Source organism: Gobius niger, assembly GCF_951799975.1.
Source record: "Gobius niger genome assembly, chromosome: 19".
Lineage (NCBI taxonomy): Eukaryota > Metazoa > Chordata > Actinopteri > Gobiiformes > Gobiidae > Gobius > Gobius niger.
Window position 1 is genome coordinate 4,365,679 of NC_136870.1, and position 13,196 is coordinate 4,378,874.

At 47.7% G+C, this 13,196-nt stretch overlaps 3 protein-coding genes across 3 annotated transcripts; all 3 read right to left on the reverse strand.

Annotated features, from left to right (window-relative positions):
• Window positions 1-643: 643 nt before the first annotated feature.
• Window positions 644-988, reverse strand: LOC306978728 (histone H4). Its single transcript, XM_079577396.1, has one exon. It carries the CDS (start codon window positions 970-972, stop codon window positions 661-663), a length of 312 nt encoding a protein of 103 aa, XP_079433522.1. The 5' UTR covers window positions 973-988; the 3' UTR covers window positions 644-660.
• Window positions 989-2,394: 1,406 nt separating this feature from the next.
• On the reverse strand, window positions 2,395-3,032 carry LOC306979162 (histone H1-like). Its single transcript, XM_079578017.1, has one exon. The coding sequence runs from the start codon at window positions 3,006-3,008 to the stop codon at window positions 2,409-2,411; it is 600 nt and encodes a 199-aa protein (XP_079434143.1). The 5' UTR covers window positions 3,009-3,032; the 3' UTR covers window positions 2,395-2,408.
• Window positions 3,033-12,192: 9,160 nt separating this feature from the next.
• On the reverse strand, window positions 12,193-12,626 carry LOC306979174 (histone H3.2; the record flags this gene model as incomplete). The annotated part of the gene is made up of 1 exon (XM_079578029.1): window positions 12,193-12,626. Exon 1 carries the CDS (start codon window positions 12,601-12,603, stop codon window positions 12,193-12,195), a length of 411 nt encoding a protein of 136 aa, XP_079434155.1. The 5' UTR covers window positions 12,604-12,626.
• Between the last annotated feature and the right edge of the window lie 570 nt (window positions 12,627-13,196).

Below are 13,196 nucleotides of genomic sequence, written 5' to 3' on the forward strand. Positions count from 1 at the left end.
GCCCGAAAGAAGAGGGGGGAGTGGGTCTTTTTAACAAAGAACTGAGTTCTGGAGGGAAAATACAAAAGCGTTGGGTCTGTTCAAATAGACAGTACAAGCATGAAGGTGCCCCAATCAGTAAGTCCTACATTGTCTTTAATGTAAACATGAAACAAAGTCTGGTTCAGGAGGAAAAGAACAAAGTGAACCTTAATAAACGAGTCATGAATCTGTTCATGGCTTCATTTGTTTATCTGCAGGACCATGATGTCGTTTATATCTGACTGTTATGACATAGTTTCAGCACAAATGCTCTTCCTGTGTTTTGTATAGTAATATTTTAATAATCAGGGAAATCCATGGATCCATGAAGCTCCTTTAGAGCTGAGATATTCGGACATCTTTCATTCTAAAATGATCCTATCGTGGCCTTTTGCTGCACAGCAGTTTCACACACTGGGAACAAAGTTCAAGAATGGAGTCCATGTCAGGATTAATTATTAACTCCACAGAGTTTTCAAACTCAGCACAGTTTGAAAGTTTGAAAGACAGTGTAGATAATGTTTTGTAATAAATAATAAATTATATGCATGTGTATTCATGGTTACTAAGTTACTAAATGAAACGCGCCTCTTAGGAAGTGGGGGCCCTAAAAAGGGCCGTTGTTTCTCAGATGAAGAGTTAACCTCCAAAGCCGTACAGAGTGCGGCCCTGTCTCTTCAGGGCGTACACCACGTCCATGGCGGTCACGGTCTTCCTCTTGGCGTGCTCGGTGTACGTCACGGCGTCACGGATCACGTTCTCCAGGAAAACCTTGAGCACCCCGCGGGTCTCCTCGTAGATCAGACCGGAGATACGCTTGACTCCGCCGCGGCGAGCCAGACGGCGGATAGCGGGCTTGGTGATGCCCTGGATGTTGTCACGGAGCACTTTACGGTGACGCTTAGCGCCTCCTTTACCCAGACCTTTCCCGCCTTTTCCTCTTCCGGACATTTTGATTGTTCTGTGGTTTCAGGACGATATGACCTGAGACTCCACACACTCAGACTATATTCACTGACTGAGAACCTGAAGGAAGACATGTGCGCACCAGCGCCACCGACTGGACACATGAAGCAACAAAAAAAGCACTTTTTTCCTAAAATGCTTCATATACACTCAGGAATGACTTTAAAACATTTACAAACATCGTTCAAGTCATTTGTATGTATAATTAGCTGAGGATGTTTGATCAAACATTAAAAAAGACTGATTTACATTTTTCATGCTCACCATAATCACTAAGTCTAAGATGTGAATACAGATGTTCACACTGTTAGTGAAAATCAAATGACTTAAAACCAGCTGTTTTTTTACACAGAAATGTGAAAACCGACACAACTTCAGCACAACCAAAAATTAGAAATGACACAGAAATAGTGTTAAAAATCACACATGGTTTTAAAGAGTGTGTTTTTGCTCATCCAGAGAAAACCAGAAGCATCAGTTCAGGAGGGTCATACATTTCAATAGATCTGAACCAATTAGGTTCTGTTTTCAAACTCAAAGCCATTTCCCAAAGTGTTTCTTCAGAAAGAAAAGAGACAGAGATCAAACTCTGAACACACTGATGGAACTCTTTTTGGAACTTAATTTTAGACACATGTTTTCTTATTTAACCTTTGATATCATATAATATACTCAAACATGGACAAAGCACAGACCTGTTATTATATATAATTATTTAAATGGCTCTTTTAAAGTGTCTTAGTCCCCAATATTTATTTTCAGTCTAGCCTTATTTAGTCAACAAATATATCTGAATGATTTAGCCATAGTTGTAGCCATTTTAGGACAACATTTATTTAGTTTAATCCTATTTTCAGTCAACAGAAACACTGGTGTAATATCGTGCGTAAAAGCGCATACTGTGCGTAATAGTCATTTTACGCATCACCTGGAAAATCAGGATAAAACTCAACTTTCAACAATATTTTAATAGAATAAATAAAAAGATCATTTCTCCATCACCACTTTGATTTTTAAGTTCTAAGTGTTATTAGTTATTTGATTGTTATAATATTCAGCATGTTTTAATATCAGGGAAATATATAATTAATGATATCGTCTGTTTCAATGTTTCTTCTCCACATGGACAAAGCGCAGACCTGTTCCTGAGTGATTTAAATGGCTCTTTTAGTGTCTCTGTCCCTAATATTTATTTTCATTCTAGCCTCATTCAGCAAATATATTATACTATATTATCTGCAGATTTTAGCCATGCTTGTCCCTTATTGACACTAGTGTAATCCCGTGCGGAAAAGCGCATACTGTGCGTAATAGTCATTTTACGCATTATCTTGCCTGACTTTGCCTGAAGCTGCGTCTTTAGCGGAGTGTGTGGCCCTAAAAAGAGCCTTTGTTGGTCCGGGGGGGACAGAGTGGAGGAGTTACTTCTTCTTGGCCGCGGCCTTCTTGGCTTTGGGCTTGGCGGTTTTCTTTGGGGCCGCTTTCTTCGCCGCGGGGGCCTTCTTCGCCGGCTTCTTGGGGCTCTTGGCCGCTTTCTTCGGACTCTTGGTCACTTTCTTGGCCGCGGGCTTGGCTGCCTTCTTCGGAGACTTCTTGGCCTTCTTGGGAGTGGCCGCTTTCTTGACTTTCTTTGCGGCAACGGGTTTCTTGACTTTCTTAGCGGCCGCGGGCTTCTTGGCTTTAGGGGCCGCTTTCTTGGCCGCGGGCTTCTTGGCCTTCTTCGGCTCGGCCGCGGGCTTGTTCATCTTGTAGGAGCCCTTCTTCTGCACCAGGGTGCCCTTCTCCAGCAGCTTCTTGACGGCGAGCCTGACCCGGGCCTTGTTCTTCTCCCCATCGTATCCGGCGGCGGTCAGGGCCTTCTTGAGCGCGGGCAGGGACACGCCGCCGCGCTCCTTGCAGGCGGACACGGCTTGGACGACGAGCGCGCTGACGCTGGGGCCGCTCTTCTTGGCTTTGGGGGCGGACTTCTTCTTGGCGGCTTTGGCCGGAGCCGCGGCGGGAGCGGGAGCTTCTTCTGCCATAGTTTTTCAAAACGTCACTCACAACAACAGTCTGAGAGAGAGTGGATTTTCCCCGAGCACGAGGCGCCCTTAAACACAGCGTGAGAACCGTAGAGACTCAGCCCGTTTGGATCAGAGGCTCTTGTGTTTGTGCGCGTCAGGAAAAGGCTCGAAAAGTGAAAGAAACGCTCTGGTCAGGACAGATCAGAGCAGGAGACGGTGTGGAGGAAGTTTCCCCTCGGATTGAAATCAAATACAACATCAATGTGAACGAGTCTGTGCGTCTGGAACGATCCAAACCTTTGACTGTGCGCATTCTGGAACAGACTAGTCCCACTCATTTCCTCCTCACATCATCCCAGAGCCGCTAAGGCCTCAGGAAAGACACGTTTCCTGTTCCAAACTCGCCTCTGCAGAGGCACAAAGTCAAAGTGTCTCTGTCAGGAGTGAGCTCTGCGTTTGGAAGCCACTTCAGCAGCAGCAGCAAACACACATGAGGTCACGGCCTGGAGCTCCTGACCAACTGAGCGGACAAAGGCTTTCATCTTTTGACCTAGTTTTACTTGGTATTATTTTGTACCTGCACAAAACATCCAGCACTAGAGTCGATATCGTAATAGAAACAGAGGCGCAGGAACAGGCAGAAAGTCCACATGATCCACGAACATGAGCTATTTGTATCGGGAAACAAGTTCATTCACACAATTACAAAACATTCCACCCTCATATAAAAGTTGAAGGAAAATGTGTCTTTTCTTTTTTGAGGCAGTAAAATGTTTTTGTCTCTCCTTTTTTATATTCGGAGAAAAGAAACTTCCAGATTCCAGATTACCTTACAGACTTTTTCAAACCAAATCAACAAAACACACTTCATATTAAGTGTAAATGTACTTATTCCACTCAACATGGAGAACACTAGATTTACAAAGTAGCACAAACTGTACAGGCCTAAACTGGCTCTAAAGTCCTGTGGTTAATGTTATTGAACCATATACTGTTCCCTTGATCAGAGCTTAATGATGTTATGCATGTGTATTACTGTCGCTGTCCAAGGTTCTGAAAGTGTTTCCTGTAAACCTAAACGGACTCTCAAGACAAAAGATATTTAAACCATTGACCATATTTAAATCTGTACTTAAAACAGGCGGCAAGTACTCCGTTACATTTACTCGAGTACAATCAATGTAATTGAGTAACTTTTTGAAGTAGCCAATTGTACGTCTTAGGGTAGTTGGTACTTCACTCCGCCTTTTTACTGAATGTAATGACCACAATTTATTTAGCGTCATGTTACTGTCACTCATGGTTTCTGACAGAAGTAACTCTGAAAAAGCCCGGACCATGGGGGGGAAAGGGTTTAGAGCGCGGCTCTGGGGAAACAGTAAGCGCACGTCCAAACTCTCCCAGTGCACGCGCTCTCCCGGGCCATGGGAGAGAAAAGCGCGCGTGGGTTTTGTGAGTGACGAGGCGGCCGCCTCCGACGCGACATCACCGCGCACTGCCCCGCCCCGGCGTAAGGCAACGCGTCTGAGGAATAAACTGTTCATAAACTCTTGCGCGCGGGAGAGAGAGGCAGAGAAAAAGTTACGTGAATGAGAGACATAAAAGCTTATTCGGGTCGTGTAAAGTTTGGACTAGTGGTTAGGGTAGGAGCACTACAGACGACTCCGGTCAGAGAATCTTTCTTCAACTTTATTTCAGCAGCGAGGAGTATACAGGTTTCAACGTGCGTATGTGTGTGTGGTCTGGGTACAAAGAAAACAAAGGAAAATATAGTAATTAAAATACTGGTCTTTAAATAATAAATGTAAATAAAATAACTATGCATGGTGTCCTCATTACAGTTAGCAAAGTACATAAATTATAATTTACAGCACTCTAACACAGTAGTGCTCAACTTAGAAACATAGAAAAAGCAATAAGAACACATTTCCAAGGCTAATTATTTAACATAATAAACATGATGCCCAAATAACATGGCGCAGCCTCGTGAAAAGTGCTTAATTGGTCACGCATCAATAATACGCATCAGGTAGCACAAGTGACAGAAACTCCAAACATTCTCACCACCTTGCTCCCCAAATATGCTACAGCAAACAACAAAAACTCACCTGAGTTTCATAAACGCACACAAAGTAAAGGAAAAGTGGTCCTGTCATTTGCTCTCATCTCTGAGCACGAACTGAACAGCGCACTAGCTGTACATGCGCTGCTCACATGATGGGGCGTTCAAGCACACTTCGGAAAACTCAGTGCTGAACAAAATAGGCTTTCAGACAAAGCCGCCCCCAACTGTCCGCACGGCAGTTGAAAGAATAGGAGAAAGTCTATTTGGTGGTTTCTTCTTCGTCTTTGTCCTCAAGAGCTGGGAGCAGGATGAGCCGGGCGACTGGACGAACGTAGGTGCGGTCCTTCACTTGAACGCTGGCAGTCCGTACACGTCCATCTGCTCCTGGATGGGTCTGGGTAATCCGGCCTACAGGCCACGACGCTCGGGGGTGTTGAGGATCCACGATTAAGACAACGTCGCCTGTGGAGAGTGCCTTACCGTCTTTCCTCCACTTACTGCGCTCCTGCAACCCTGGAAGGTAGTGACTGATGAAGGATGACCAGAAGCGATCGGCGATGGCTTGGCTGTGCCTCCAACGTCTTCTCCCGAGGTCACTGGGGTCGTAAACAGCTTGAGGAAGAGACGAGTCGTGACGGCCCATAAGGAGGAGGTTAGGCGTGACCGGGTCTGGATCAGAAGCATCTGATGACAAGTAGCCTAGGGGTTTCGCATTCATTATGCCTTCGACCTCCACTAGGGTTGTCATCAGGACTGGTTCAGGAACAGTCTGGTCTTTTAGGACAACGCGAAGTGCAGTCTTGATAGATTTCACTTCCCTCTCCCATGTGCCACCAAAGTGAGGAGCACTCGGAGGATTGAATCGGAAGGATATCTGCTGTCCAGCAAGTTGCTCTCTCCACTGAGGTGCCATGGCAGCGACGGCTTCACGCAACTCTCTCTCTCCACCGACAAAGTTGGTACCATTGTCCATGAGGAGTTCGAACGGTTTGCCACGTCGAGAGATGAATCTTCTTAGTGACAGCAGGAAAGCGTCTGTATCAAGGCTCTCCAACAGATCCAGATGCACCGAGCGAGTTGTCATGCATTTGTAGACAATGCCCCACCTTTTTTCAGTGCGGCGACCGATCCTCACTTGGAAAGGTCCAAAGCAATCAACTCCGGTTGAATAGAATGGTGGCTTATGGAGTCGTAGTCGAGCTGGTGGATAATCGGCCATCTTCGGCACGTCAGGTTTTGCTCTCCAACGTTGGCACTCCAGACATGAATGTTGATGTTTCCGAATGGCCTCTCTGCCGCGGATGATCCAAAATCTGCGTCTGAGCTCGGCAAGAACTCGCTCTGGCCCAGGGTGCAGTAGTGACTCATCAGTATCCTTGATGATAAGCTTCGTCACAGGATGACTTGGGTCCAGGATAACTGGGTGGATGGTATCCAGATCTAGTCCTTCAGCATGCCTCAACCTGCCACCGACTCTGAGTAGCTCTGTGGCTACATCGTACTCTGGTGACAGAGATGAGAGACGACTGTTTGAAGGCAGGGTATGTCCAGCTCTGAGAGCCCTGTATTCTTCAGCAAAGAGGTCCTCTTGAGCCCTTCGTAACATCAACTTCTCTGCTTGCAGAAAATCGGCAGCAGGACATGGTGCTGTAGTACTGGCATCAGCCGCCCCATGAAGGGAGCTAGCTGTTTCCTGAAGAAGCTCTTTCCAGGTGGAGAACTTACTGGAGTCAGGAAGTTGTGTGGGAAAGATACTGGAAACAGTTCCCACAAAGGCAGACTTTCTTAACTCTACGGTGTCTGGCTCTGACTCAGATGCTGGCATGGTGGGCCACTCTCTCTCTGACAGACGGAGGAAATGTGGACCTTTGTTCCAGCGATGATCTTGTACCATCTCTTGCAGAGTGAGTCCGCGGGTTATGTCATCAGCTGGATTGCTTAGAGTGTCAACATACCGCCATTGACCAGGGTTGGTCAGATTCTGGATTTCTGCGACACGTGTTCCCACGAACACTTTGTAACGACAGGATTCTGATTTGATCCAATACAGAACGGTTGTGGAATCTGACCAAAGAGTGATGTCCTCCGGTGATACTTCAAGCTCTGTCTCTATCACTCTAGCCAGCTGAGCGCCTGTAAGTGCAGCACTGAGCTCGAGACGTGGGATGGACAGCTGCTTACGGGGTGCGACTCTCGATCTGGCAAAAACGAAGGAGACATAGATTTGTTGACTGTCATCTGTCGTCTGCATGTAGGCTACTGATCCATAGGCGCGCTCCGAGGCATCACAGAAGATGTGGATGCGACGTGTTGCATTAGCAGTGTCGGCGGTGGCTGGTGCATAAGGACGAGGCAACTTGAGATGTTGCAGAGTGGGAATTTCCTGCACCCAACTTGACCATTTCTCCAGAAGATCATCGGGTTGGATCTTGTCGTCCCAGCCAATGTTTGCCTTCCACATGTCCTGAACAAGCACTTTACATCTTGTGGTGAATGGCACGATGTAGCCCAATGGGTCGTAAAGCTTGGCAAGGACACTGTAGACGTTGCGAAGGGTGGCGGCTGATGGCTCGGAGTGACGATGCTTGTAACTCAGAGTGTCGTTCAAACAATCCCAGCAGAGTCCAAGCGTGGGCTCTTGGAGGTTGTCACTGGCCTTGGATAACCATAGCTCACTGCTAGCCGACTGTGCTTCAGGAGGTAGGTATGCGACAACGTCAGGCACGTTACTAGCCCATTGCCGAATCTCGAAACCTCCCTTGCTCAGAAGTGCTCGCAGATCATCGACCAGAGCCTTGGCTTCTTCAGCTTTCCTCACACTGTGAAGGCAATTGTCGACATAGAACGAGTGCTCGATCACATGCATGAGTGGAGAGTCTGGTGGTTCATGGTCCCTGACGTGTTGCTGCAGAGCAAAGACGGCGCAACAGGGACTGCACGTCGTTCCGAATGGTAGCACCTCCCATTGGAATATGTGTGGTTCAGATGTCCTCTGCATGTCCCGCCACAGGAAGCGTAGGAGTGGTTTATCACTGGGCAGCAAGCGGATCTGGTGGAACATCGACTTAATATCTCCACTTATGGCTACAGCATGACATCGGAACCGCATCAGGACTCCAATCATGGTCGGGCCAAGCGTTGGTCCTGGCAGGAGTTGGTCATTAAGGGACAGGCCATTGAAGGAAAAGGAACAGTTGAAGACTACTCTGTCCTTTCCATTGTGGTGCACCATATGATGGGGTACATACCACGCCTCTGTAGACTTGGCTGCCTCTTCTGTAGAGATCTCTGCGACATAACCTGACTGAACGAGTTTATCCATCTCCTTGCAGTATGAGGCTGCTCGAACCGTGTCCTTAGCCAACCGGCGTTCAGTGCTGCGTAGGTTGGGCATCACGGCCTCTTGCGGAGCACAGAGTGGGATGACTGGTTGACGACGCAACAGTGGAGTAGCGTAGCGCTGGGTACCGTCGACAGATACACGTTCGGAGGCTGTCTGTAGAAGGATGAGGGCCTGCTGGTCTTGCTTGGAACGCGTTGCAGTCTTCTCACTGACGTAAGGGACTGTGTCAATGTGCCAAAGGCGTTCCACATTCCTGAGGAGTTCAGTATATGAAGACTCAGTGGCGATGTGCAGACAGGAAGGCTGGTGAGACGAGACTGGCAGGATGTCAGAAGGACCTTGCAAGGACCAGCCTAGCCTAGTGCAGATTGCCATGGGACCACTAGCTGGACCTGCTCTGACTGGCTGTGTCGGAGTGAGGAGCTGAGGCATATCTGAGCCGATGAGGAGTAGAGGTTGGGCTCTGTGGATAGGCGTCAAAGGAAGTCCTTTGAGATGCTCATAGCGCTTCTGGAGAGCTGCTACTGGATACGTGTGCTCAGATAAGCTCAGACTTTCTGCAGTGAAAGCCTGCTGAATCCAAAACTTCTTGTTTGGTTTGAAGATGGGGGATACATGAAGGCTGACTGAGGAACCTTTCAGCTCCTTAACCTCTTGCTGGACTGTTCTCAGATGAAGTGTCTCTGGATGTTTAGAGAGTTGTAGTTGCTTTACAGCTTGTGGGAGGATAATCGTTCTCTCCGAACCATCATCGAGCACTGCAAATGTCTCTAAGACGCGATCGCCATGATGCAGAAGCACTTTGACAACTTTCAGCAACACTCTCTGAGGGCTTCTGGGCTGCTCAATGTAGACAGTGGGCTTTGGATTACTGACCATCAGCACTTTCTGCGATGACTCTTGGATGGCGTCATGTAAAACTGTAAGGTGTTTTTCTTTGCAAGTCCTACATGGGCGTTTGAGTGTACAGGCAGTAGCTTTGTGGTTTCGGCCGCATTTCCAACATCTGTCACCTTCCTGGATCCACTTCTTAATCTCAGTGATAGACAATTTCTTGAAGTCGAGGCATGAGTTAAGGTAGTGCTCCTTATTGTTGCAGAATGGGCAATAAGGACTGGGTTTGAAAGTTTGGGACTTTGACTGAGAGGTATCCTTGTCGGCTGTCTCTCCTGAGCAGAAGAAGACTGACGCTGTCTTATCTTTGGGCTTTGAACTACGTTGGTCTCTCTTTGGAGGGGAAGGCCCTGTAGAGTTGTAGAGAAGAGTAGCTCGACTGGCAAGACGCTTGGCTTGAGCTTTCATCTGGAGCCACGCAGCGAGGTCGGGCAGAGAGTAGGTGAGCTCTGAACCTGGCTGCAGGATGCCACGAACGAGACAATATTCCACAAATCCATCTCTGTGGGAAGGAGACATCTTGCTTAAGAGACGGTCGACATGGGAACCACACTTGAGCTCGTATCCAACAGGTCCCTCTAAAGTGCGCAGCATACCGACAAGCGACTGGACTGAGAGGGCGAAGGAGTCGAATGCCTCGGCGTCTCCTGACTTGATGGCTGGTGAGTTGAGTATTGCCCCTAGTTCACTTTGGACCAGTTGTCTTGGCTGGCCATATTTGTCTTGCAGAGCTCCCAATGCAGCTGTGTACGGTGCGGGGTCATACATGTATGATTTGGCCAACTGCAGAGCACTCTGGAGCTTGAGCTGACTCAGGAGAACTTGATATTTATAGTGCTCGCTGAGATGGGGGTGACTATTCATCAAGTTGTCGAGCGCCATCTTCAAAAGTGCGAAATCGCTTTCTTTACCACTCTCGAAGAAGGGAAGTGTCGGTTTGGGAATGCCGTAAGACGTAGCAATCAGGGTCTCCATCCCTGGGTAGGTCCAGGGTGGTGCCGCAGGAACTGGTGTTGCAGCTGGTATACTAGAGTGAGCATACTGTACTGCAGGAGGTGGCGGTGCCACTGTAACTGCTCGTGGTGGCATTAGGAAACCTCCACCGGTAGCCGGAACTCCTAGGTACTGAGATGGGAGAGTAGTTGTAACAGCGGACCTCGTTGTTGGTGGTGCTCCAACTGCCTGGGTAGTTACCGTGGGGATCACGGGCACGAATGAGACAGATGCCGGGGGAAGTACAGAAACTGGTGCTGTGATAGCAGGAACACTGGGCTGGGCACTCATGACGGGATTAGCAGGTGGTGCTAATATCTGTGCGGAAACAGTGGAGAGAGGTGGTACCTGATTTAGTGTTGGATTCGGCTGTTGCGCAGGTGGATGCTGCGTGAGGACCAATGGCACCGGAGGTGGCTGTTGACCAAATTGTGACACAGGTAGCTGGGAGAACGAAGCGGGAGCCGACGCAGTAGACAAGGCATCATCATTCGTCTCTGATAAGTAGGTCTTTACAAGACTGGCAATGTGTACCTCCTTCTCAAGCTTCTTCAAGCGTCTGCGTCTTCCCATCTCTCTAGCTATTCTCTCTTTAGCCAGATGTGCTTCCTCTTGTAGCCGCTGTCCTTCTCTGGCTTGTGCATCCAATGCTGCAGCCTCCAAGTCAGCTTTCCTCTCCTCTTCTATTTCCTCTTGAAGGTCGGCGAGCTCCAATCCTTTGATCTCCTCCTCTAACGCAGCTGCATGTATATCAGACGTACTTCGAAATATAGTATGGAGACCATGAGATGCTTGAGAGGACCGTCGTGAATGTGCAGCTGACCGGAAACTTTTCACACTCTTAGCTCTGATTGACTGAGCCTGGCCTGGTTGTCCTACTGGGGTAGAGGAGGCTTGGGCCACAGGCTCTTGAGAGGGCAGAAGAGTGATTTCATAATCGGCCAAATGTACAGGTGGACGAGTGTCCCTCTTCCGTCGGACTGATGACTCCGACTGCTGACCATCAGTTGCTGATTCCATAGTGACGGGGGAACCCTAATCCGGCTCGAAGGACCATGTAAAGTTTGGACTAGTGGTTAGGGTAGGAGCACTACAGACGACTCCGGTCAGAGAATCTTTCTTCAACTTTATTTCAGCAGCGAGGAGTATACAGGTTTCAACGTGCGTATGTGTGTGTGGTCTGGGTACAAAGAAAACAAAGGAAAATATAGTAATTAAAATACTGGTCTTTAAATAATAAATGTAAATAAAATAACTATGCATGGTGTCCTCATTACAGTTAGCAAAGTACATAAATTATAATTTACAGCACTCTAACACAGTAGTGCTCAACTTAGAAACATAGAAAAAGCAATAAGAACACATTTCCAAGGCTAATTATTTAACATAATAAACATGATGCCCAAATAACATGGCGCAGCCTCGTGAAAAGTGCTTAATTGGTCACGCATCAATAATACGCATCAGGTAGCACAAGTGACAGAAACTCCAAACATTCTCACCACCTTGCTCCCCAAATATGCTACAGCAAACAACAAAAACTCACCTGAGTTTCATAAACGCACACAAAGTAAAGGAAAAGTGGTCCTGTCATTTGCTCTCATCTCTGAGCACGAACTGAACAGCGCACTAGCTGTACATGCGCTGCTCACATGATGGGGCGTTCAAGCACACTTCGGAAAACTCAGTGCTGAACAAAATAGGCTTTCAGACAGGTCGTGATTGTTTGTCATAAAAACTCCAGAGGGAAATAGTGACATTTTTGTTAAAATCACCTACATTCGGAGGGTATTTACTTTTCCTGATTTTGACATGTACACAGTAGTGTCATGTTAGACTGAAGTGGCTCTTTGATGAAGTGGTGGCTCTGAAAAGAGCCGTTTTTTCCTCAGAGGAGCCGGTTTTGTCTAAGCTCTCTCTCCACGGATGCGCCGGGCCAGCTGGATGTCTTTGGGCATGATGGTGACTCTCTTGGCGTGGATGGCGCACAGGTTGGTGTCCTCGAACAGACCCACCAGGTAAGCCTCGCTGGCCTCCTGCAGAGCCATGACGGCGGAGCTCTGGAAGCGCAGGTCGGTCTTGAAGTCCTGGGCGATCTCTCGGACCAGGCGCTGGAAGGGCAGCTTTCGGATCAGCAGCTCGGTGGATTTCTGGTAGCGGCGGATCTCCCTCAGAGCCACGGTGCCGGGCCTGTAGCGGTGAGGCTTCTTCACTCCTCCCGTGGCCGGGGCGCTCTTACGGGCGGCCTTAGTGGCCAGCTGCTTCCTGGGGGCTTTGCCTCCGGTGGATTTACGGGCGGTTTGTTTGGTTCTGGCCATGTTTGTTTACTCCTGACTGTGACAGAGAAGAGAACTGCAGAGGAGCGGAGAGGAGCTGCTTTTAAACCTCTGTGAGCTCCTCCCTCTGAGCACACGCTCACTATCTATTGGTCACTTTGGAGGAGGGGGAGGGGCTGAGCCTCAGCAGTGTTGGGATGGTATTTAGTTAAAACATACTGAATAAACCTTCATGTTGATTTGTGTTATAATTCTGTATAAATACGACATATAGTTACGCAAATGTTTGCTGGAAGGCCTGTTATAAACTTAAACTTATTTAACACTAATTAGGAACTGAAAACCTCTTGGCAGATGCTCAGGAGCAGATCATGTGACACATGTGCATAATGTTTGTATGAACTGCATAAGGTGCATGAAATCTTTATTTTAGGGAGAAATAGTTCTTTCTTAATAATGTGCACTGTGAAGCTAAAATGTAGTGATTGAGCACTGGGATGTAATCCTTTGATTCTAGGAAAGTAACTGTATCCTAAACACTCTTAAATGAGTAACTTTACTAGAATACAGTTACTCAAAACGACTTTTCAAAATACATGCAGTAGTTAGCAGCTCCTCAGGCCACTCTAACAGAA

Bases quoted from the DNA above. Each gene is read 5' to 3' on its own strand.
- LOC306978728 (XM_079577396.1), bottom strand. From the start codon at position 972: ATGTCCGGAAGAGGAAAAGGCGGGAAAGGTCTGGGTAAAGGAGGCGCT.
- LOC306979162 (XM_079578017.1), bottom strand. From the start codon at position 3,008: ATGGCAGAAGAAGCTCCCGCTCCCGCCGCGGCTCCGGCCAAAGCCGCC.